At 32.9% G+C, this 25997-nt stretch overlaps 2 protein-coding genes across 5 annotated transcripts; one reads left to right on the forward strand and one right to left on the reverse strand.

The window, feature by feature from the left end:
- Positions 1–3760: 3760 nt before the first annotated feature.
- Positions 3761–6948, forward strand: LOC116769694 (organic cation transporter protein-like). Of its 2 annotated transcripts, none has more exons than XM_032660863.2 (8): positions 3761–4095; positions 4316–4496; positions 4934–5034; positions 5208–5371; positions 5456–5843; positions 6059–6297; positions 6402–6583; positions 6749–6948. In XM_032660863.2, exons 1-8 carry the CDS (start codon positions 3920–3922, stop codon positions 6884–6886), a joined length of 1569 nt encoding a protein of 522 aa, XP_032516754.2. In that variant the 5' UTR covers positions 3761–3919; the 3' UTR covers positions 6887–6948. The 2 variants fall into 2 exon arrangements, with proteins under 2 accessions (XP_032516754.2, XP_032516755.2); XM_032660864.2 differs by having other exon boundaries at positions 4361–4496.
- Positions 6949–8278: 1330 nt separating this feature from the next.
- On the reverse strand, positions 8279–25800 carry LOC116769696 (organic cation transporter protein-like). 3 transcript variants are annotated; one of them, XM_061522676.1, is made up of 7 exons: positions 25446–25800; positions 13076–13277; positions 12227–12327; positions 11510–11664; positions 10506–11144; positions 10151–10332; positions 8279–9301 (listed from the first exon to the last, which is right to left on the reverse strand). In XM_061522676.1, exons 1-7 carry the CDS (start codon positions 25604–25606, stop codon positions 9122–9124), a joined length of 1620 nt encoding a protein of 539 aa, XP_061378660.1. In that variant the 5' UTR covers positions 25607–25800; the 3' UTR covers positions 8279–9121. The 3 variants fall into 3 exon arrangements, with proteins under 3 accessions (XP_061378660.1, XP_061378661.1, XP_061378662.1); XM_061522677.1 differs by lacking the exon at positions 25446–25800 and adding an exon at positions 22016–22314; XM_061522678.1 differs by lacking the exon at positions 25446–25800 and adding an exon at positions 19750–20052.
- Positions 25801–25997: the final 197 nt, after the last annotated feature.

Consider the following 25997-nt stretch of genomic DNA (forward strand, 5'->3'; position numbering starts at 1 on the left):
ATAAGAGATACGAGTTCCTACATATAGATCACTAAATTATTAAACGAGATCTAGGTTTCATTTTAATCTACATTTATAATATTTCGGATTTAGGAAAAACAGGAAAACATGTCAGGAAAAGTTGTAATAAAACCTGTTTAAATTGTTTTTTATTTATATTGGGACTCTTGAACCCTAAAATATATTATAGTCCGCGAGGTTTAAGCTGAGCTTTGCATTAGTGTAAGTGACAATAAAAGTAGAGTCGGAAAAAAAAATTTTAGCATTGAAATTTATTATTTTTGCATTAGATACATAACATAAGTGGGAGAGCTATTCTAGATTTAAAATAAAATAATCACGGGGGGGGATCTTGACCTCGTTGTGGGGTCTTGGTCCAGGGCTGGGGATCAGCCCTTGGAGGAGGCGGCCGTCCGCCGCTGTCGCGTTTGTCGTCGGGACGTGACGACCCCATCGCCCACCGAGTAACCGGTGCAATCAGTCACGAGGTGGGGGGGGGGGGGGGTCGCCGCTGAATGCGGCGAACGGAAACTCGGGCCTCTTTGGAGGTCCGGTCTCCGCTCTGTCTGCCGTTGGACGCTTGCACTCGGTGGTTGGTAGTTGGAGACTGACCGCGTGGGCTTGGGTGGGAGGGGTAAGGGGTTAACCCTCTCGCGATTAAGTAAGCCCGCCAGGCGGGGAGACGCTCCTTGTCACGTGGAGTGAGGCCTCGGGGGAGGTAACCGTTCGCGGCCTGCCGTCGGATCGTCGCGGATGCATGCCTTGAGCGATTCACGCGTCGATGCACCAGGCGGTGAGGAGAGTGTCCGCTGGTGTTTTAGTGGGTAACATGGGCCGTGAATCCCACATAAGATCCTCCGTCTCCCCTAGACGGAGGGGTAGGTGTAAAACCTTTCACCGCATTAACAAAAAAAAAAGGGTTTAAATATGCTTCGTTTATTCGTGTTAGGATCCATTTCAGGATCGCGCTCTCGAGCGTCTTGACGTCCATGCTCGAGAGCGATGAGAACTGGAGGGTCATGACCTCCTTCTGCGAAGCTGTTTTGCAGCAGAAGGAGGAGGCGGAGCGGGTCCGAGAGGCAGATGCCAACTTAAACCAGATGCGCCGCCGCCGTCTCGGGGCGAGAATGAGGAGGTACGCCCACCTCCTTCCGCCCACCTAGGAGGCCAGAGGGCGCACCGGTCGGGGGACCGTCCGCCCTGCTTTCAATGGCCTCCAGGAGTTGGGCGCTCAAGTTTACCGGAGCGCTCTCACTTAAAAAGGGACCCGCCCTAGGAGCGGGTCACTGTCACCGGGGCTACGAGGTAGAATGCGAAAGCGACCCCTTGTAGCTCCACTTATGGCGGCTGAGGGTAGCCGGGTGGGTTTTAGCCGGTAGGAGTCCGGCATAAAAACACGCCTCCCCCCGGGGCGTGTGGTATCCATGAGGATTTCCCACCCGTAAAAAAAAAGGATCCATTCCAGGAATGAATAGAATACAAAAACTAAATATTTAGTACTAAATAACGTTACTCTGCTACCAGTACAAAGGGTGAAGTGCGGAAGGTGCGGAGCGGAGTTAAAGCAATATAAACCGGTTTAAACCCAGAAAATCACGTGGAACGCACAAATTTGACATCACACCTACACTAGATATCACACGGATTTGACAGCACACGGATAGCCGTGTGTGTGTGTGTGCGTGCGTATGTGCGTGTGTGTGAGTGTCAAGTGTGAGGTTGATCCTACACTCCAAAGTCCATTCATCCCTTTTCTTGAACTCCGTGTAGTCCAACCTTTTCGTTAGCTACCGTTATATTACCAAAACGCACATATATTACATATACATTGCTTAACGTTCGGTCACTTCGTCATCAAACTATACTAATAATTATAGTCTTTAGTCACTGTATTTACAAGTATCCCATGAGTTAACACATTCGACATTCATTAGTGTTTTGGCAACGGTCTATTGAACGTTCACTGTGAGCGTAAAATTTATATAATACATTTATCTATATGAATTTTTTGGTTTTCCGCGTAAAAATTACGAAAACAATACAAAAATTGCTAAACAATAATAACATAACCAGAGCTACATGTGTATATAAATTACCGTGATTCATGTGAAGATGAGGAATTCTGTTGTATGCCGAAACATTTCATTTTTAGGGGAAGTTTCTATATCATTCAACGGTATCTAATAAACTAATATAAAATTATTAAATAAAATAAAACACACAGCGCCATTTGCTATTTATAAATAAATAATTTGTATTACAAAATGGATTCCAATTACCAATAATTTTAAACGCCTTTTCTGTGATTCCGGACCATGATGCCATTCAATTGTGTTGTAATGTATTCCAGAATGTAAAAAAATTGTTGAAAATACTCCGTTATTTAAATTTTTTCAGAGTTCCAAAAGTTATTTTATGAAAAAAAAAAAAATTCGGTAGGTGACATTTAAAATGATTAATAGAGTTTTTTTTTTTTTTAAATTATGCAACGTTTTTTTTGGCACGAACAGGAAGTTTAAGAAAGAACTGCACTGGCATATCAGAAACAAAGAAGTAGTTGTACAAAACCAATAACGATATATTCATTGATGTTAACTGTTCAGTAGGTTTTCAAAAGAAAAGCAGTAATTATTTTAGTCTTGATTAGTTGTGAAGAGTCAATAATAATACAATGAAAATGCTATTTTGCTCGTGGAAATTTGGAAGTGTTTGGCAGATATGAATTTTATAACAACGCGTTTTAAAATTAATGTAGTATTTCTGGCTTTGCGTTAGAATGCATGTTTTCTAGATACTAGACAGGTTTAAATATTTTCTGCAATACATAACATACGTATAAATATTATCAACATTAAGGTTAAAAAGTAACAGAAACCAAACAAAGCCAGCCAAAGAATGCCAAAGACATTCACAGCCTATAATCGCTTTAACCAACTTTCATTTCGTATTAAACGTATTCTTTGTATTTTATCTTAATCTGTGGTTTATTGATTAATAATTAATATTATTCGAAATTCCCAATCTCCTACATATACTTACAATAGTAAGATTATATTTTTAAAGCATTTCAGTCATTATTTATAATATTTACAGACAGATTTCCCACTGACTTGAATGACTGACTCAATTTCTTTGCTTTATCCATGCTTTAAGTCATAGCACTATCCATTACGAGTATTATAAATAAAAATGCATTGTTGTTTATTGTTTTCGTTAAAATAACAGAGTAAAGACTATAAAAGAATTGGATTATTTTACATAATTTTAAAATATTCACAGCCTAAGCTATGAAATATAAAGAAAAAAAAACAAAAAAATGTGATAACTTAAATTCATCGTTATCAAGGTCTTGATGCGTCGATGTTTAAAAATAAATATCAGTATTCAATAAACGAAGAACAATAATAATGTGTAATAAATATAGAATATTTTGACGAGATAACGTTAATTTTTTTTACCATGGCCTCACAAATAAAGGAGATAAAAATTACAAATTACTATGATAACGAAAGAGCATTTTAAAATAAAATAAAGAAAAATTACAATTTTACATAAAAATTCTTATAATATAAATTTATATTATTTTACTATAATCTTATATAAACGTTACTTGATTTACGAGATATTTAAACATAATATACATATTGTGAGGTGTATCGTGACAGAATTCGCAAATTGTAATAGCCTGAATTACTCGCCATTACTATACAGGCGATTACTTACACCGTTGTATATAACCTCTCACAAACCATGAAAATGTTCATTGCATTTACGCAAAGAGTATCATTTGATGTGAAAATTGTGTATTTTTTATATTAGTGGTACATAAAAATGACCAAAACTATACAGTATATAAATATATATATTAATAATTCATTTCACAAGTAATTTTGATTAAAACAAAAGTAAATTCATCATTATGGAGACAAGAGACAGGGATATAGTGAAGGTTTCAATAGAAGAAAAATTGACAGAGATAGTGAGCGGGTTCGGGAGGTATCAGATATGGCAGAGCGTGCTTGCGATCCTGCCGGTCATCTGTACAGCGATGAGCAACACGAATTTTGTATTTGCAGCAGCCTCTGGCAATTACAGGTACTATAATAAATTGATAACCAGAAAATAATACTGTAAAAAGGCTTAGTGGGAATTATGGATAATAGTTGGATTCTTTTTTTTTATTTACGAGTATATCTGTTATTATTACTTCTGCCTCTGGCTCCAAAAAAAAATAGATTAATGACGATATAGGCAAGGAAACTTAAAAACTGTTTCCTTAAACAAATGTATGTGACTGATTTGTCCTGTTAATAAGATGTGCAGTACCTGAATGTGGTTCATCTAACGTATCCTTCCTAAGCACGTTATCAAATCTGACAAATGACCGCTGCTACCGGCCACTGTTCCACCACGATAGTTGCTCTCCAGAAAATTTTGACAAAGAGATTTCGTGCAATAAATGGATCTATGAAGACAAGAATTCCTTCGTTGCTGAGGTAAGTGAATCAGAATAACTGTTGTTATATCCAATCAATATATTTAAAGAAAATAAACAAGAAAACATGTATGTATATACGGACGCGATGAACCCGTCACCCCTACGGTGAATCCATGGAATGCTGAGGAGGTTCGTCTCATAGAATTGTCACGAAATCAGGATTTATGTTTAATTATACATCATAATACACCTTATATTTATATGTTTTCAGTTTTCACGCGTCATTCACTTACCTGTAATAATTTTTTTTTTCAAATCTAAATAAATCATTTAACATTTTTATCTCGTCTGCCGTGATCACGGTTGATGTAAACTAACTGAAATGTCGGAAGTATGTAGATAAAATAGTGAAAAACGCTTAGTAAATCAGAAAATATTAGTTTTATTTAAATTATTTAACTTTAATCACTGGATAATTAAGATCTATATTTTCAGTTTGATCTGGCATGTCAAGAGTGGAAGAGGACATTGGTTGGCACAATTCACAACTTAGGAGTATTGGTGGCCATGCCTCTTATGGGCTTTGTATCCGACTGGTGAAGGAATAGCTTTTAATGGACATTTTTATGAACCTCAAAATAATAAATTTCAATAAACACAAAACCTTTAAAAATATCGTATTTTGTTTCCGAATACTTTCAAGACATAGTTTAGCTAATGTCAATTATATATTTGAATTATTATCAAACTTTTGGTTATATTTTTACAGTTGGGGTCGTCGAACGGCCATTATGATCAGTTCTTTAAGTCTGTGTGTTGGTGCTTTTAAGACTCTAGTGACAACCGGCCCAGCTGGATACCTCCAATACGTGCTCATTGAATTCATTGAAGCACTTCTCGTGACCGGAACTTATACCACTTGTTTCGTGCTCAGTATGAATATTATTTAAGATAAACAACTGTTTCTGTCATAACAAAAAAAATACATTGTTTATATATATTTTATTCCACTTACAGTTGTTGAAATTATTGGATCTGATAAGCGTATTATCGGCGCCGCTGCCGTTGGCTCTTCTGTGGCCATCGGGGAGTTAATCTTGGATTTTATTGTATGGAATGTTCCCTATTGGAGAAAGTTTTTCCTAATTATATACTGTCCAGCGCCCATATTCATCATATACGTTTATATATTAGAAGAAAGTATGCGCTGGTTGCTCACTACAGGCAGGAAAGATAAAGCATTAGTAGTTCTCCAGAAAATTGCGACTTGGAATAAGTTCGCTATAACTTGTAATGTCATAGACGAGGTCAATAAAGAAACATTGGAAATAACACAAGGAACTGCAAGTACTACAGAAAAGTTCACAATTAAACTATTAGTTTCGTCACCTATTCTTCTTAAAAGGTAATTTTTTTATATGCTCATTGACTTGATTCTGTATTCTGTAAAAAAGATTATACACTTAATCTAATTATGTGTAGTAAGTTTACTGAGCAGGCGGAAGAGTAATGCTTTCGTAATTTTTAAATAGTTGTTTATAAAAAAATTAATTAGGGCCAAAACTTTTTAACCATAAAATGTGTTTGATTTATACATTATAATGCTTTGCATGTTTCCAGGGTAATCGTTTGCTCTTGGTGGTGGTTTACAGCAGCTTTTGTGTATTACGGTCTGATGATAAATTCTGTGTCCTTACCTGGTAATAAGTATGCCAATTTCGCTTTAACATCATTTGTGACAATACCTGGAGATATTATTGCTGTGATCACGTTGGATAGAATCGGCAGACGAAAGACACTGCTGGGAGGTTTTCTGTTCTGTGGCGTTTGTTGTGTTGGCATCGGGTTTATACCGACGGGTGAGAGATTTAGCCCAATAATACCAACATAAAGAATATTTAATGGTTGCAAATTTTATTTAGCATAGTTCTATAAGTAATAACTCAATTATTTTATATTACAGATCACAAAATTGCTTCAGTGGCAATGTTTTTGGTCGGTAAATTGTCAATATCAGCGTGTTTTAACTCTGTATACGTGTACACATCAGAGTTGGTGCCAACATCAGCGCGAGGGTCCTTAGTTGGTATATGCTCAATGGTGGCTCGAGTGGGCACAGTTTTGGCGCCCCTAACTCCTTTGTTGGTAAGGTTTTACAAATACTTATATAAATATTTGTTATGTATATACAACAAATATTTATTTAATCTTCTGAATAGTGCGTAATAACCAGTGAATAAAAGACAAATATGTTTTGAGCAGACATTAGCCGAATTATTCTCACCTCATAAAGGACTCGAATTTTTACAGAGTGACTTTTGGAGATCGTTCCCAACTCTTATATTTGGGGTGACCTCATTGACCGCAGCGATGTTGACACTGGCTACCCCGGAGACCCTTCGGAGACGGTTACCAAATACTATTGCTGAAGCCGCCGCTATGTCTTAGATCCTCAGAGCAATCATGAATATTTTAGAAATATCAAAGTTTATTGTAGGAGAAGAGAGATATATATACAGATACAGATACAGATACAGAAGATATATAGACAGGCCCCTTGAAATCATTGCAATTAATGTTGTTTACGACATTGCCCATTGATGGTCAACAAACAATTATTAAAAATGTTTACTGCTCAACCAAATATGTACCTTGTGCATGTAATATGTAAGGTTAATATTTATCATACGCCTTGCCATAATCCACAGATACATACTTTTGACAAACCTTTGTCAATACCGTGTCCTTACTAAGCTCGCATCGCCGAAATTAACACAGAGAGTTTTCATGGTATCAGTCATGTATACGTATATTAATTGTGGACAAAACTTCAATGTGACGTTTTTAACTCGTGGTATCTGTGGTAAGGGTACGAACCGCATGGTTGCGTTCTATGATATTTTAAGACACCCATTATATGAGGCTCCATGTGAAATTAAATTTTAATTTCATTTAATTCACACAAAATAATATTACACATTATAAGTGTTGTATCAAATAATTTTTATTTTATACTACAAGACCCGTTTTAAGTTTTAAAATTGTACCAATACCAGTTACAGCAATTGTTTTTGTATCTCTCGCTGACTCGATCTTCAGTCAGTCTTCAATAAACATTGTCAACGTGTCTCATATTTTTACTTGATAATAAAATAACTTTTGCCCGCGGCTTCGTCCGCGTTTAACTGACTTTTTTTACTTTGGACATATTGTAGAAACATCTGAACATTTCAGATGTTTATTTTTAAAATATATTCGGAAAAACTACTTATTGTACATAAAATAGATAAATTTTATCAACATTAAATACTTAAAGCCACAAGTGTTTATATTGATGAGAGATTGATAAATATAGTTTTAAAAGTGTTAGATTAAATTATATTCATGGGTCTGTTTCGGTCATAGTGGCTTCCTCATATAAGATAGATACAAGCTGTCCCGGACCGTTATTTAGAACTATGCAGGACAAACAATTCTACGGTACATTATTTTTGTCTAACTCTAACGGTTTAGATAGCGTACGCCAAGATATTTTTTTTCGAAATTATTTGATATAAATAATCGGCATAAATTATATTCTATATGTTAATCTGATGTAAATCCAATCTTACTGTAAAGTTTCTCACAAATACGTTCCGTAGTTTTTTCGTAAAAAAGGATCAAACATACATCCATCCTCACGAACTTCGCTTTTATAATATTAATAGGAATTAATCGGATATAACTTCAAATAACATTTTAGACATGAAAAATATATATTTTTTTATCATATCCTATTATATTATAAAATATATCTACAAATTAAATATTATAAATAAACGGTAATAAAAATAATATAACTCTGAAGAAAAATATATTAAATATTTTTACACCTCGTTAAAATTAACTTTTTATATTTATGTACAGACGTTTTGCTGTTTCAATATAATGAACATATATCAAGAAAACCTTATGTAGAACCTTATTACACAGATAATATGGGCCGTATAATTTTAAAAGTACAAATTACAAGAGGTCTGTATGAATGTATTAAATAATCCAACATTAATATATAGAAAACAACATTATACGAATATTTAAAACATCAAGGTGAGACACATCCTTCATACAAGAATCGAAACAATGCATTGCGCTATATTTTATTTGAATAAATAATTAAAAGATTGTTCTCTTAAAATTTTAATCGTTCTTTCTACTAAAATGTAAAAATTTTAACCAGAAAAATGTATTGACCCAAGTAAGTTGTAAATCTAAACAAAAATCCAAATAGCACTATTTTATTCACATTTCTGTTTGGTAGCAGGAGTTTCAGCGATGATATGTATATCACATTGAAGTTGCGTGTTGTTGGCAAATAATGATTTTGTTCAATCCCTTAGCAATATGTACGTTATGATTCAAAATTAAAATCGAATCCGTTCACAGAAGCGTCTGTTGAACTTCTGCAAACGTTGAAATCTGATAAAACAATGGTGACGTAAAGAGTCAAGGATAAAAACAACAAAGACTAGTTTGTTTCAGAACAAATACAGTCACAAGTGTCCATTATTTCTCGTATTTTTAATGTTATTGGTAATACAGACGAAAAATATTCTGTTACCAAAATATTTCTTTTCCGTTAATGTCTGCGATTTTGTTATAACAAAATGCTTATGAGCTACTCGGACTAGATTCTTGGCAGCGTTAATCTACTATTATATCAGTGGCATGTCTCGTTCGCGGCGCCGTCGCTATATTCTCAGCTTGCTTCACGGTATCCGGCAGCCTCAGGTTCAACGTCTCCGGCGTGAGCAGCATTAAAAGACCAGCAATGCCCGCCATCGCTCCAAACACCAGATACGGTAGTGATTCCATGTACGCCATCTGAAGAAGGACGAAAATTATTTAGAAGAGTTAATTTTACTAATTTGCCGTCAGATGACATCAATATCATCTGTAGGCTAGGAGTTTTAATTCATAAATATCTCAAGATGACAAGATGTCTAATAAGTACTAAAAATATCAAATAAACAACCAATAGATATATGAACTTTCTGAACCTAAAATATTCTTATTAGATTCTTTAAAAAATTAAGTTTATGAATATAGGAAATACACTAAGAATACATTTAAATTAAGACTATTTAATTTAAATAAAAATGACAATGATAGGAATGTCAATGATAAAGAAAAAAAAAATTATGGGACCATTTAAATGCAGCTACATTTAGTGATGGAAACAACAGATATATGAAAACTAATAATGAAACGACTCAGACATCTTCACTGGATAAATAAACAAAAATATATCATAGTAAATACTACTACATTAAATAATATGTGAATCTACGAATATCTCTTTGAACGTGGCATTAATACCAACAAGGGCGTCATGGGCGACGTCGTTGAACCGATCCGCCCCAACATTGAGCACACGCTCATCATGGAATGACGTGCCGTGGTTGGGAAGAGCTCGATCGTATAAATGTAGATGGAAGCGAACACCATGCTTATAGACAGCTTCCCCAACATTGTTAGCATTATTTCGAAAAAATCTGTGCAATCATATATACCGATAATTTGATTTTATATAAACATCCAACAGTTTTTCTCATTTAGAAATGAAAAAGTAAATCACTATGTATAATAATTTCACAGAAACAAATACACATATCAATTTACTGATTCACTTTTGTTATCTACGGATAAGTAAATATAGTATAATATACAAACCAAGAGTGGCGTTTGGGGGGCCACAATCTGTCCGATTCTTCCACAGACTGAACACAGAGACAGCAAACTCTGTCTGATCATCGTTGGATACAGTTCCGAAGTATATATATATATACTGCTAAAAGCCATGCTAATGCACAATTTGCCCAACAAGTTGAGACACGTTTGGACCCATTGCACATCTGAAAATTATGCTAATGACTACCTCTATTCTACTTTTGCAAAACAACGAAACACATGACTAAAACAAACTAAATACTTTATATATGCAACTAAAAAGAGTTATTGGAAAATAATTAATTCAATGTTACTACTGTTATTATTTTACTATAAATGTCTTCATCGTTATACTTACGTCCTGGAATGAACGGCAGACATACTAAAGAGATTCCACAAATAAAGAACGCTGTCATAATAGAACTTTTTCTACCGAATCTGTCTAGAGTTAACACACTGATGCAATAACCAGGGATTTCTACCAAAGCTGTTAAAATATAATTAACATAGCTGTTCCCCGCCAATGACACTGAGTTTATAGATAGGCCGTAATAAATAAACGTCACAGTTATCCACCAAAAGGAACAAATGCATAATCTTATCATGATCACTCGCGACTTGAGCACTTGCAGCGCGAGAGACGGTTGATCATTAATGTCTCCCAGCGATGGTTTCTCCTCTTCCTGTTCAACGGACACATCTGTCAGCTCCTTGATAGTTTCTGGTGAAAGTTTTCTTTTATTGGTAGCAGCCACTTTAAAGATTATTCTTGCTGCTTCCTTCTTCTTCCCCTTGCTCAGAAGCCATCTTACACTTTCTTCAATTAAAAATATATAAAATATGAAGAGTAAGGAGGGCGCGTATAGCACTCTCGTGAGAGTTCTCCACTCGGGTATGGCCCAGGCTATTAAAGCGACTATAGCTTGTCCGATGGCAAAAGTGCAGGAAATTATGTTTCCTCCAAGAACACGCCGATGAAGACCCATCATTTCTAGAGCTGCAATTAATACAATATTAATTTTTGTTAAAGGCCGAGTAAGTAGTTTTATAAGGGAAGCTTTAACTGCTACTATAGTTTTATAAGTGAAGTTATTAATAATAAATACAGATCAACAAGATCTTTTAATTTATTTTGACTTATCTATACACTATTCCAAAAATATAATTATAATATTATTTAGTAAAATAGCTCCTAATTAATACATTTAGCAATGTAAAACTTGGTATATTTTGTTTTTGCTCCTAATTAATACATTTAGCAATCTAAAACTTGGTATATTTTGTTTTCTACCGCGTAAAAACATAAAGCTTTTTGTTAATTTAAAAATGTTAGGAAGCTGAGAAGGATCATTTAGAACTGACCAAGAATAAATCCGGAACTGTATACTCCGGCCCCCACGACAGCATCCAGGAATTCGAGAGCCACATATGAGACGTAGTCTTGAGTGAAGGAACGTCCTAAACCCACAAGAGCCGGGGCCACAGCCGTCGCGATAAAAGCGATGCGACGTCCGAAACTATATTAAAAATAAATAGAAAATCATTTTAATTTTATATAAACGATTTTAAATTACACAATTTGGTATTATTAATGCAATTTAAAAACTTTTTTTTAATATTTTCGATATGTTCGAACAAAGATTTTGTCTTGAAAGAGTTTTGATATTTTGTCCTAAAAAGCCTTGGTAATTTTGTTAAATGAGTTTATGGAAATATATAGGAATTAGGATGTCTCATGACTAATTAGTTTGTAGCTCTGAGATTACGATCGTTACAGTGTAGAGGTCTTCAACCAAGACGCGTTGTTTATTGTATACCGAGTATACATCATAAAATTAATGAAGTGCTCTTTAATCCTCGCCATAATTATAGTCACTACTTCTCATAAACACAATACTCTTGTCTATTTATTGTTTACCTTATTAAACAATGGCGTCAATTAAAGCACTTAATATTTATAATTTAAAGATATTTAATATACAGTGTATTCATGAAGGTTTCTATCATAAAAAAAGGAAACTAAGGAATATAATAATTGTTATATAAGAAATTAAATACAATTTTCCAAGAGAAACTCACTTGTCGGATATAAAAGCGGTCAGAGGAAGGGCTATGAACAATCCTGCGCTGTGTATAGTACCCACTAGGGTCCGCTTCCACTCCTCACAGGCGAGGTCGAACTGGAATGCGATAGGAAATTGGTTTTTTAATGTGGATCTTGAACATTTTAATAATAACTAGCGATGACACATGTTTTAAAAATGTTAGACAAACAAACCTAACATTAAACTAACTAAATCACACCGTAATGTCTTTGGACACCTTATTATTAATTTTTTTTGCTATGTTTATTTTATCTGGGACCGAGAAAACAAATCCCTGAAGTTCCTGGGATTATCTGATAGGTTTTTCCAAACTATAAACTCATTAATGTAAGGATTTATTATAATCATTCAGTTATTTTGCGTGAAGGCTTAGAAAGCACACATCTGTCCGTCCATGGAAGTGTCGTGTTTAAAATATGTATCGAAGCTTATACGCAATTTGTTTTGATCTCAAAGCAAAATGTGAGAGATGTGTGGGAGATTCTCTAATTTATTACTTCTCTGATACTTCACAGATGCTACTATTAATCGGCAGGAAATCCGAGACGTTTATCATCTGATCCTTATCGGCTTGATTTATCTAGTAAATGTTTTATATATAAAACTGTTTCTTTTTGGCTGGCTTGCAATAGTTTGTCAAATTCGGCTAACGTAAATTTCAATAAAATTTGTTTACCACATAATTGATGTGAAATGAGCAACGAAAATATTCTGTACACTTTTATATCAAATATTACCAATTTAATTACTTTTAACATAGCTGGTGTATTGTTGAGTGTATTTATTTTCCGCTCGTAATATAAATGTTTTATTATAATCTCACCGTCGAGACAATACTATCATGATTCTCATAGATCCAGCTGGAGCATCTCTTTGTCTCCGTCGGATGAAAGGATCCCGCGGCGCAAGTGTTTCCAATGGGAAGGAATCTCTCGCAGCGCCCTCTACTATCTGGGAGGGCCCACGCTCCCCAATGCTTGGTATCGAAAATGGGTGGATCGGCCTCGCATTCCGGGACTCGACATCTGTAATTTTGCATGAACTTAGTGTGAAATCTGACCGTGTAAATATTTCAATACAATCGACATTATTTATTGAATATTGATATAATATATATTAATATAATATGAATATTAAGAAAGCTATACATTAATCAATTTTACATTAATGTTAATGGCTATTTATAAATAATTCAATCACTTCTTCCGACGCTTATCTCATTCTTACATCCTGCCTTTTATATTTCTGTATTGTCCAATTATTCTCAAAGTAGACCAATATGCGAGACGCTATTTCGTAATCAAAAATCACAAGTCTAGATTTTAATACTAAATCTATTATAAGGAGCAATAGTCAGACAATATCTGTTTTACTGGCTGTAGAAATATTAATTCCTAGATGTTATAATTTTATATATAGTGGGAAACTGACGTTCACATCCCAGAAATGATGAAGACTTCGCAATATTAACCGTATTGTAAGAAAATACGCATTTTTATATTAATATATATATATATAATTTATTAAATCAAGTATAGTTTTGTTAAAAATGTAAAACGTATTGATTTTAAAACATATTTTGCTTTAGTTAAAAATAACAAAAAAAACTCTTAATTTTATATTTAAAAGCGCGTGATCAAATACAAATGTGGTTTAAATGAACTAATATTATTTGGATTACTTTGCGTTTTTTATTATTTAAAAAACTATTGTATACTCCCGAGGTTTCGGTTACTTTGCAGCAACCGTGATCACAGACAGACGAGAAATTAGTTTCACTTAAATGACTACTAACGAAAGTCTTAGATCTCACAAATGTGGGTTATTTTATTTGTCTTCCTGTTCCCACTCTTACTACTCCTGAGAATTTTAACTCAATGGTAAACATAGTAAAATATAACAAGATCAAAGTCTTGAAAAGCAATTAATTTATTACGTTTATCTAGAAATGATATAATGTAACGTAATTCTTCCATTTCAGTCTCAAGCAAATAAATACTATAGGAACAATGGTTAATAAAAATATAATAACGAATAATAAATTCATGTCGGACGTTCTCCTTTAGTTTGATTTTAATATCAATGCATACTGATCGCCACGTTCTGTGGGATACGTTTCATTAAATACTTTTCTTTTTTAAATTAACGTCCTTAGTCATATTTTAGTGCAAAGTATTAATGTGGGTCAAGTACGATCGTGTCTCCTGCGACGAAGCGTGTCGATGAACACTAAATAGCACAAGGCGTCTTCCTTTTTAAGGAAATTATTCGATTTAATCTAAGCGTGTCCTTTTATGACCTAACCGGTTCATGGGTAGAGAACTCAACTACTCGAGCTTATTTCAATGTTTTTCATCTTTTATGAATATAATAAAAATCAATCCTCAGCGATCTCCGGTCGTGCGTTGTCTGTATGACATGATAACAGTGTGTGAAACAACACGTTCTGCATACAAAGATAACTTATATTGTGCCCACATGTTCCAATATATATTCTGGCAAACCGAAGGCTTACGTCGGCTTAGTTATTAATGATGTAATGAATATTTAGTAAACACTATAAACACTATCACAAATTCTCTCCGTTATAAATTGATACACTCGTATTTTTCACAGCAGCGTTTTTGTTTTCATTTCTATGCATATAAATAAAATTGAAGTGTCTGTTTGTATTATTGAAATAACCGTTTTTTACTACGTGTATATTAATATGTATAAGTACGGTACATACATACAAAATAACATTTTTTTAAATTTTTGTCTGTCTGTCTGTTTCTTTTGGCTAATCTCTGAAATGGCTGGACCGATTTTTACGGGACTTTTATTGGCAGGTAGCTGATGTAATCAGGAGTAACTTAGGGTACTTTTTATCAAGATCCCGAATCCCCCATCCCGAAATAATAACGCGCGAGTGGGAGGCAGGGCGCATACGGAGCTCAAGTTTTTTCATTGTTTCTTATTGTTTTTCTTACCCAGACGAAGTCGCGGGTAACAGCTAGTAGGATAATATAATTATTTAGTTATTTGATACTTAAAGCGTATACAAAACATTTCTATTGACGGTACGAATGGATTTTCAATAAATCTTTTTGTTTAACAATTCTAAAGAAAAAATCACGTAGTTTTTATATTCATTTGTGGTTTCACAATTATAAAATTTTAATTAAAAGACTTTGATAAAATAACAAAAGTTTAGTTATTACGGGCACACGTGTTTAAAGAACATAATAAAGATTTAGTAATAGTTTTGAAACGCAATTTATTTTATCACAATGGATTAATTAAATAAAAATTCATGGCATTTTCCTAGCCATGATAACAGATATCAGTATGGCATTTACTTTGGCATTAACCTGTCAAGAAGTAATATTATCAAAAAATCATTTCAGATAAAGGCATTCAACATATTTGATACAACTTATCAACATTCACAAGGTTGACTTCGAGTAAATTTTATCAGTAACTAAATGAAAGGAAAATGATTGGTGGTCAGAACAGCGAGTCACCGCTGTCTTATGTTGCATGCATTCAAAGTCGAATTTATTTTAATAAAAATTTCTTATCGTACGATATCGTCATGTCGTACGTATTGTCTTAGGCTGTTTACACTTTCATCTCGTCTGTCCGTGATCACGGTTGCTGTAAAGGAACCGAAACGTCGGGATCACGTAGATAAAAAGTGATAAAAAACGCATAGTATGCGAAAAGCCTAGTTTAGGTTGTTTAAAAATTTTCTACTGAAGTGAGGACCAATTTTTTTAAAACTCCATGTTTATTATTATTTCTTTTACATCTTATAAACTGCTTATCAATTTATTGTCCGATTAAACCAGGTAGAAAACAAATATCGTATTCATTACAGACTAGACTAAGGTGTATACAAAACCTTAGTCTAGACTCCAATAATTTTGTATTACGAACATTTGTAAATCAAATTATATTTCGTAATAATTTTGTTACATATTTTTTTGTGACAGTAAAAAATAAATGGGATATTATAATTTTAAATAATGCAAGTAGAGATGATAGACGTGGACCGTATGAGAATTTAAACGTATCCTAAGATTTTGAGATTATAATTTTATATATCAATACAAACAGCGTACATATCTCAAGTATTACAAACAAACTTTTTGTTATCTGTTCCTTCCTTATCACGGTGTGATGATGATCACAGGCAATGATGATGTCCATCACAGTGACGTTAGATATCACTTTCCAGCGTCACACAGACGTAACTATCTGATATGTATAACAATGTTATAATATGAAGCAAGTAATGTTATAAGTGAAGCCTCTCATACGTGAGGGCGCAGGTTCGAAACCTGGCAAGTACCAATGTGATCTTTTCCGAAACATATGTACTTTCTAAGAGTATTTAGACACCACTGCCGGACGGTGAAGGAAAACATCGTGAGGACCAGGTTGGTCTTATAATTACAAATTATAAGATTGAAATCGCCAACCCGTCTTGAGCAAGCGTGGTGATTAATGCTCTAACCTTCTCCATGTGAGAAGAAGCTTGTGCTCAGCAGTGGGCCACGATAGGCTGATGATGAATGTACGAATAAATATGAAGTATACATTTATATATTCATTATTAGGAATTATTAGTGATTTTTATAAAATCTCTCTCAATTAGGGCAGACTTGTTATATGTAGCATAATCAAGAATAAAAAAATATAGTAGAATGAAAACGTTCTGAAAGTGATAGGAATATTAATATAACGTAAAGCATTTGTCTCGTTCCCAAACGATTTCTAAGTATTTCGTTGTCAATACCCTCAGTACTCATAATATATTGAATTACAAGAAATCATACAACAGATTTTAAATGGAAAAAAAACATGACGGTTGTCACACTAACATTGACCAGGATAGAAAACTAATATACTATCTGTATTCAGAAATGTGGTAAGTATGCTGACCGTAATGCGTCGGTGTGCTGAGACGAACTGCGTGTAATAAACGCCAACCTTTATAGGGCTGGATCGCGATATTTCCCTCAAAAATCTCTATACAATACCATCGCACACTTTTTAATTGTAAAAACCACTTAAACTATAGTTTCTTAAGTAGAGGATAACATTCCATACGAGTTGACGACTGTTTTTTTATAATTGCTTAAATATTAATGTTATTTAATTTTTTTGCTTTCGAGAGACGAAACCTCTCAGCATTCTATGGATACACCGCGCGGGTGCCGGGTCCGTCGTTGCAGGGAGAGGAGCTTCAACAGTGCCTCGGACTTGCGACCCCGGTGTAAGTTTAACGGGCCCCTAAATATAGCACGTCACCTCCACCACCACCGTTCAAGTTCCTCTCTCTACCTAACCAAAGTTAATTTTAAATTGTATTTCGTTTTCGTAGATTCGGTTAAAAACAATTTTTACCATTTTTGGGTAGTTGTATTAATACTTCACTCGACAGAATATCTAGGCCTAATAATTAATTGGCTGAGCATAAACTTTACATCAGTTTGTTTGTGTAACAATAATGTGAATAAATAACGTTATATATATGTTTATATATAAATATATATATAAATAAGATATTAATTTAAATATATATATATATATATATATATATATATATATATTTAAATTAATATCTTATTTTTGGTCAGCAATTAACGTTCCATTTTATTTAATTTATCAGATTCAAAATTTCAAAATTGCTGAAACACCATACGTAGGTATTTTATAAAAACTCAATGATGAAATAAGATTTTTTCAAAAATTTTTAATTATGTTGCGATTAAAATATATGTTATTCGTGTGTACTATTTTATTGTCTTGTCCCAAACGGCGAACACGACAGACAAAGCGATGAGTGAAAATTTGTTTTTTATATAATACTCGATCTGTCAATACCTGAGGTTAAATACTTAGAAATAATAACAATACACGTGTTCGAGAAAAATAAAACATTCAACGTCGTTTAAACGACATTAGACCTTATGTCTGTTGGCGCAGAAACATGTTTAGGCAATTCAACACACCAATACATTAATCAAAAACTTATTTAATTGAATAGAATATTGAGCAAAGATTTTTTTAATCCTTTTAGAAGTTGGCTGTACTAATATCATTATCATATCGTCATCATATAGATGGAAATTTTGTCTGATTTTTGGTTTTTCAGATCACAGGACCGTTATATTAAAATAGGAATAACGAATACGACCTAAACCAGAGAAGGTAGAAAAAGAATACGATTCAGAGAAGGAGAAGAAAATCATGGATCTTAAACATTGATATCAAGCTTATCTTAAATTTTGCCAAAGTCTTTTTAGTGTTTTGCATATCTTCTTGTTAAAATTCGTTATCTATACAACCTAACACAACCCTGACATCTTGAATCCCTGGCTTTGGTCATTTCTAACGGATGTCTTGTAAACATCAAACTAAAAAAGTTTATTTAATAGTACTTTATTGTTATCTTTTTTTTATCAAGTAACTGCCTCACTTAAGTCCAAGGCTATTTGAGAAACTCGGAAAATATCTATAGTGGAGTTTATCACAAATATTCCGTCTTTGAGTGAACGCGTACACATTACTTGTATACAAGTTGCACTCAGATTATAGGTGTTCGGTTATTATAATTACGTCTCATATCGTCTAATAAAATATCTAAAAATTACTTATCTGCTATTCTTTGTGTTTTATATTAAAAAGTCAATGAAATTTCTGATAATCAAGAATAATAATAAACTCTTTTACACTTATCAGTGTTTCTTATCGTACATAAATGTTAACAAAAACATTGTCATTTTATCATTTATTGTTTAATATGAATATACGGAAGGACTTAAAATAAGGGCTTTCTGTGAACAGATCGTTATAGCCTTCAAAAACTATGGAGCTCGATGTGATCTCTTAAATGTTGCATTTCTTTCATTGAGATTATCGTATTTTTTTTTGTATCGAATAATTATTTCATTTCCTATATTATTAATACATAAAGTAAAGTAATATGAATGATCACATTGTGTAGGACTGACTGGAAAATAAAAGCATCGGACAATATTTTACACAATAAAAAATGTATTAAATTTTTGGGTAATGTCTTTTTACCGAATTAAGTTAAAATTTAAAAAAAAAACTATTTTCACTATGAACATCACGTTTTCGGGCTTTTGTTTGATAAAAATGCACCTAACTTATGGAAAAAAAATATAATAATGGAAATATGTTTTATATGAAAGAAAAATATTATATCTTAACTATCGCTTGTCCATTTCAAAAGGATTTACTTCTTGGACATAAACATTTTTGTTACAAAAGTAAACAGATAATGTAAAACATTCCTCTTATTGATAGCCTTCAAAGCTATAATTATTTTTATTAAATTCCTGTTAAAAAAATCTTAAATTTCATGTCTGCGTCAACATACTTTTTGTGGCATTATAAAAAAAATAAGCGCCGTGACTTAAATAGACTCAGTTAATTATTATGATTCATTACTACTGTGGTTACCTTAAATTAAGATCTTACCTGGCTACAGAAGCAGATGCTGTGAATAAATACAGGGTGTTGTAGAAGGCACAAAATATAATAGCAAACAAAATATAAACAAAATTTCTTATCTGGAAGGTTCCCAGATCACCGACTTCCTTTAAAATATCATCCACATTCAACTTATTTTTCTTCATTATTATGCACTTGTACTGTACTATAAAATATAATACTACACCGCGCGTTCAACACATGTTTTATATTTTAATAAATTTTTTTTTGTTTAGTTAGCGCTCCTTCGAAGTCTGAACGCTGTGTCCAACTGAGATATAGTTAATTGTATTGTGACACTACTCAAGCGGCCGGAGAGTGACGCGTTGAGACGAAATAATACGGAAGGTAGGTTGGAGAGTCTTGAAAACGTATTATATTGTTGTTATAATAAAATTATGTTCGAGCCACTGTATCAGATAAAGCAATTATATATTTGAACTATACAAAATGACTGAAGTTTTCTTTATAATTCCTAACAAATTAATTCCAATAGCATTTATATTGTTATGGACAAATGTCATATATTTTTGTGATGTATATGTTTTGTTTATGCAATTTTGTTACTTTTTGACGCAAATCTACTTAACTATATCTGATTAAATTTTGCAGTAACGTGACTTAAGCAGCGACAACAGAAGAAATAGGCCATAATTTATACCGTGTCTCCTGTGGCAACCACAGGATCAAGGATCAAGGCATAACAATTTCATTCTGTATGAAGCGCTGTCTAAAAGTATTATTTATTTTGAGACATTTTATATTTCTCTTTGAGGACTTTTCTGAGGTCCAAACCAAAGAAGTCGCGGGCGTAAACTAGTAATCTATAAAGTAGTATTGGTACTTGAATTCAAATAGATACTTGTACACATTTATTTATATTATACTGTGTGAGTATTTAGGGTAAAATAATCTTTAAAGACGGTGATTAAGAATCTAAAAGATGCAATGTTTTTTATTAACGTACATATAATATATATATAAACACAACAAGACTGTTACGAACTTTATGTCTTGTAATAATAATGACCGACCCACCTTGTCCTCAAAGTGTCTCCGCCGTATTTAATTCATTACGCTAGTCAGGGACAGTCATTAAACCACATACAATTTTTGTACTCCACGAAAACCTCTTTCACAAATAATTTGGAGTTTTAATATATTAGGTAATTATTAAATTACGATACCTGTTAATTTCACAGAACCGAGACTGTTTCAATTATGATATGAAATGCAGCAAGTCTGAGATGGATAATAAATAACCTCAAAATAAAAACAATCAAAATATGCTTCAATGAAAAGAAAATGACGGAGATTAATAATAATATATTCTTGTATATATATGTATGGTACTTCTTAAGATATTATGAGATCTAAGACTCTCGCGAGTATTCATTTAAATGAAACTAATCTTATTCGGAATAATAGGCGTTTTTTATTATTTTAAAAACTGCAAACTCCCGACGTTTCGGTTGCTTTGCACGTCTCTTCTGCGCGTGATCACAGCGAGAAACGTTGGGAGTATGTAAGTAGTTTTTAAAATAATAAAAAAAGCCTAGTAAGCCGAAAAATATTAGTTTCATTCTTAACATATTTCCGCGACAAGTCTATTTTGACGAAAATTTTATAACGATTGACAACAAACGAATCTTCGATCTCCAAGAAGGGTTCAAATGCTAATGAAATTTGTAAATGAAAAAAATCTAATTTGAGATTCCGCTCTTTACACATTAACCCAGGCCGAGTCCGTACTGTGTTTGAGAGACGGTGAAATATTCAAATGGCCTAATCGCGACTATCTACTAACGGAAATACGTATATTTAAAGATGACTGCGTTTTAAATTTAAATTTCTGATATGTCTTAATAATCTGTGATTATTTTTATGAAGCTATTTAAAATTTCATTTCATTATCTATGAGTTTAATAAATATCTTTTTATTATAAAATATAATATCTGTATTTTATTTTATATTGAAACTAAATATAAAACAGATATATTGATATGAAATAGTTTTTAAAACTTAAATAAAGTTTTTAAAACAAAAGGTTATCAATAAAAATAGGCAACCTTCGTTTTCTTTTTAAAAGACTTTCTAACAAAAACACTGAAACGTGATATTCGTTCTTTAAAAAACCTTCCAGTAATTAAAATATAAATTCTTTAATTAAATAGTTTCGTCCTCTAAACAAAATAATTTTGTAGAATAAACTTAATATCCCGTCGTTATAATAAACAGCATACTCTTCCATACCTGGCGTTCAATTCCGCTGTCGTGAAGATGAACTGGCTGACATGAACAGCGCTGAACAGAATAGGGAGTAGTATCAGACAGTAGTTCCTGACCTGGTAACGGCCGAATTGCCCAATCTCCAGCAGAAGGCCGTCCAGATCGAACTCCTTTTTGCTCATTTTTCACAACACTCACACATTAACAAATATAAACCCGTCTCTTTGACCGTCTCTTTGCTTTGTATGATTCTAGCGGTGTGGCTTTTTTAGTGGAAAAAAGAATTAATCGTACTTAATAGATAAGACATTAACGTAATGACAAAATTTTGGCAATAGCGATACCTAATGAAATGTTATTAGGTACAATATCGATCAGATAACGTATCGCTATTAAGAATCCTAATCATAAGGGACGGCGTGTGAAATTTCCGTGCCCTAATAATTATATTAATTACTTTTTAATTTATTATTATATATCCAAAGATCTGAAACTAAATCAGAGTAGGTATTTTTATAATTTTATCTAGATATAAATTATAAAAAAACAACAGGAATTCTATGAAAGTAAACCTAACAATTTAAAGAAGTTATAAATAACAGAATATTTACTTTCCCGTCGTTCTGCGATAATTATTTATTGATTGATACAGCTAGGAGCTCTGAAACTATATTAAAATTATTCTTTGGCAGTAAGAATCTAACGATAAACCTAAATAAACACCAAAAATATAAAAAATCGGATAATTCTAGTAATCACTAAATCTACAATGAAAACTAATAAACTAAGGTACTCTATACCTGAGGACTGCTGTTTTTCTAATAGTTGTAACTTTCAAGTTGTTATTTATAACAGATAAGGAACCGTACCCAGGCTTACCCTTGACGGTATATTGATGAGTTTCCTGTAACCTTTCACAGAGTATTCTTTACGAGGCTGTTGTTTTGATACGCCGTGGGAAAAATATTAAACTATTTGTATTTATATTATAACAAATATATTACCTTTAAATATCTAGTATGAATTCATTGATGATGTTAATCAATTTTTTATATTTTTTACTGCTTGACACTTATACTCACAACTGTGGTACCGTTTTTTTGTTTTTTTTCTTTAACTTCTTAGTTTTTTTTCATAAAATCATGTTTATTTCGCATCTGTATATTGTATCATGTAATGCAGTAAAAATTCTCCATTAAGTAATATTTCCTACTAGCTTGTGTTACATCGCTGAGTATTGCAGTGTCTCATGACACCTTTAACTAGATAAACGTTTATAAGTATTAGGAAACTGTAACTCGAAAAGAAGCAAAACCTTCTGCGTACATTGGACAACTTTGGACAAAAGAAGTGATTCTTTCCTGTGTCTTATTCCGCTATTCTTTGGGACGTTTAGTCTATGCTAGGTAATGTATTTGATCCCAGGCTTTCCGCGACTTCTACAGCCTAATATTTCATTAAATGCATTTTTAACTGTTACAAAATCTGTTCTTTTAAAATGCACGAGCGATTAATATTGGTCTACGTATTTCAACAGTCGCGTACTAGTAATTGAAGATGATATTAAAATGTTAAGTATCTGTTTATAAAAAATGACAAGCTTCCAATAAAATATGTACGTTTATTTAAGAAGTCATGTAAAGATGAAAAACATGAGTAAGGTGATAAATATTTTTATTAAACCAAGCAACATTTATTATCTATATAATTATAGCCTCGATATAGTATCGGAACGTTTTAAATAATATGACGCTATTGTTGGACATTAAATACTAATTACTCTTATATAAAGCATATAATTTGAAAATTTTATACAAATACGCCGAAGCAGTCTTAGGAAATCTTATCAAAACTATTTTGCTGTAGATATGAATATCTTGATTAGGAGGTATATTTAATCAATTATTCTTAACATTATCTAATTTGGTAATTCGGATAATTTATTAGGTGCATTGCAATATTTTTGTGATTTATCGAAGACATATAAGTTTCACTCTTAACGGTAATGGCGATAAATGAGTCCAAGGACTTGTGGACTTCAGCCGATGTGTAACTTGCAAGTCATATTGATTTTTAACAATATTATACGGATCATCTCGGAAGCGACGGCCGGCGATCATTCAAGATTATATAATTTACGACCATCGTAAGTTCCTTAAGAACTTTTAACGAAAGCATATGTCTAATGAATGTGCACACACGCTTTCTGAATGATAATATCCTTTAAAGATAAACCTTAACCTTTTCCAGTAGCAACCATTTCCAGGATATGTAGCTTTTTAAATTCTGGTCGAATAGATCTACGTATGGTAAACTGACAGTGACGTGAAGCCAAGGAGTGCTATCACCGGGGGCTTTTTTAACTGATAGCAAAGAATGAGCCGATGTGAATTGATTGTGTGCTCATCTGTGTATCATATAAAGCAAACATATATAATTAAAGATAGGGACTCCTCCAGAAAAGTACTCCTCTTTTAGTAAGGAATAATACCTTAGAAATTTTAGAAGTGAAGGCGTATTTATACATCTAGGCTGCTGAAATTTTCTGACATTTCCAAGCTATCAATACAGCTTAAACCGTTACGACTGTCCATATATATCAATATGTATACTAACAACTCATAATATTAAAGATTTATTTACATTAACGACTTTAGAGTTATTAGTCTTAGTTCCTATATTAGACTTATTCGGCCACCAGTGACCTCATAAGAAATGCATGTTGGTTGTTGGGAGAGTAATTATTTAAATTTCCTTACAAGATCGAATAAATACTCATAATAAATCGCATCCGCAAAAAAAGATCTCTGAGAAGACGCTCAAAAGACCTTTAGTGTTTGAAAGGTAATCACTTATATACTTACGTAAACGTAATCACTTAAGGTAAAGGTAATCACAAACTTAAGGTAAAGGTAAACACAAACTTAAGGTAAAGGTAATCACAAACTTAAGGTAAAGGTAATCACTTAGCCAAAAACGACGTGTGCCACCTACATTATGAAACTAACCCAATAATTCCTTGTGAACGTATGGGGTAACATGAAGCCTCCGATAGCTATATCCTAAGAATCCAGCCACACAGCCTAACCAGCGAACAACAGTTTTAGTGTTTAATAATAAGTAAATATATATTTTAACATTCAGTAAAACAGAGTAAGGTTCGTTACACACAGATACCAATTTCATATTATACACTTTCTTTTGTTTTTATTCTCAGAAGGAAAAATACCTTAGCTATGAAGGTTGAGGAGAATTTAACTTAAATTTAAGTAAAACCCTGACTGTTAATTTATTTTCATGAAAAACTTTGTTAGGATCTATTAAACAGTTAACAGATAATAAGCTTCCAAAACACAATATTTCGTATTCGACTTTACTGTTTATTAAACATAATGTGGGAAATGCATAGAAATGATGTCTACGTATTGATTGTAACAGTATATGAAATCCTCACCTCGCGTTGACATCCTTCGCAGCAAAGATGTACTGGCTGTTGTACACGGCGCTGAATATAACCACTATAAGTATGAGGCAGTAGTTCTGCTTCTGATGCCGACCGTACTTCAGCTCCTTAAGAATATTGTCCAAGTCGATGGCTTGTTTGTGTTTAGTCATTTCCACAATCTGTGTTACATTTTATATATTTCACAACGCCCGTGGACAGACGCGGGAAATTTTTCACTTCTCATGGACTAGGTTTTAGGAGCCCAACAAGACTTTTCAAAATCTATATCATTCACTCATTCCCAAACGCAACTTGAAATTTCCTGTTAGCTATGAAACTAAATATAATAACAAACTCCAATCAATGTTTACATTTTAAATCAAAGTCATTGTGACTTTCCGCCCTAGATGATATACGACCTCGAATGTAAACTCCTTGGCTCACGTTACCCAGGTTTGATAACAAACAAGTAATTACTCAAAAATATATATTTTTTTAACACTTATATAAAGTTCTTTATATTTTATTTCATATAGAAATAATTTCAAGTGAACGCACTAT

This window comes from Danaus plexippus, chromosome 14, assembly GCF_018135715.1.
Source record: "Danaus plexippus chromosome 14, MEX_DaPlex, whole genome shotgun sequence".
Lineage (NCBI taxonomy): Eukaryota > Metazoa > Arthropoda > Insecta > Lepidoptera > Nymphalidae > Danaus > Danaus plexippus.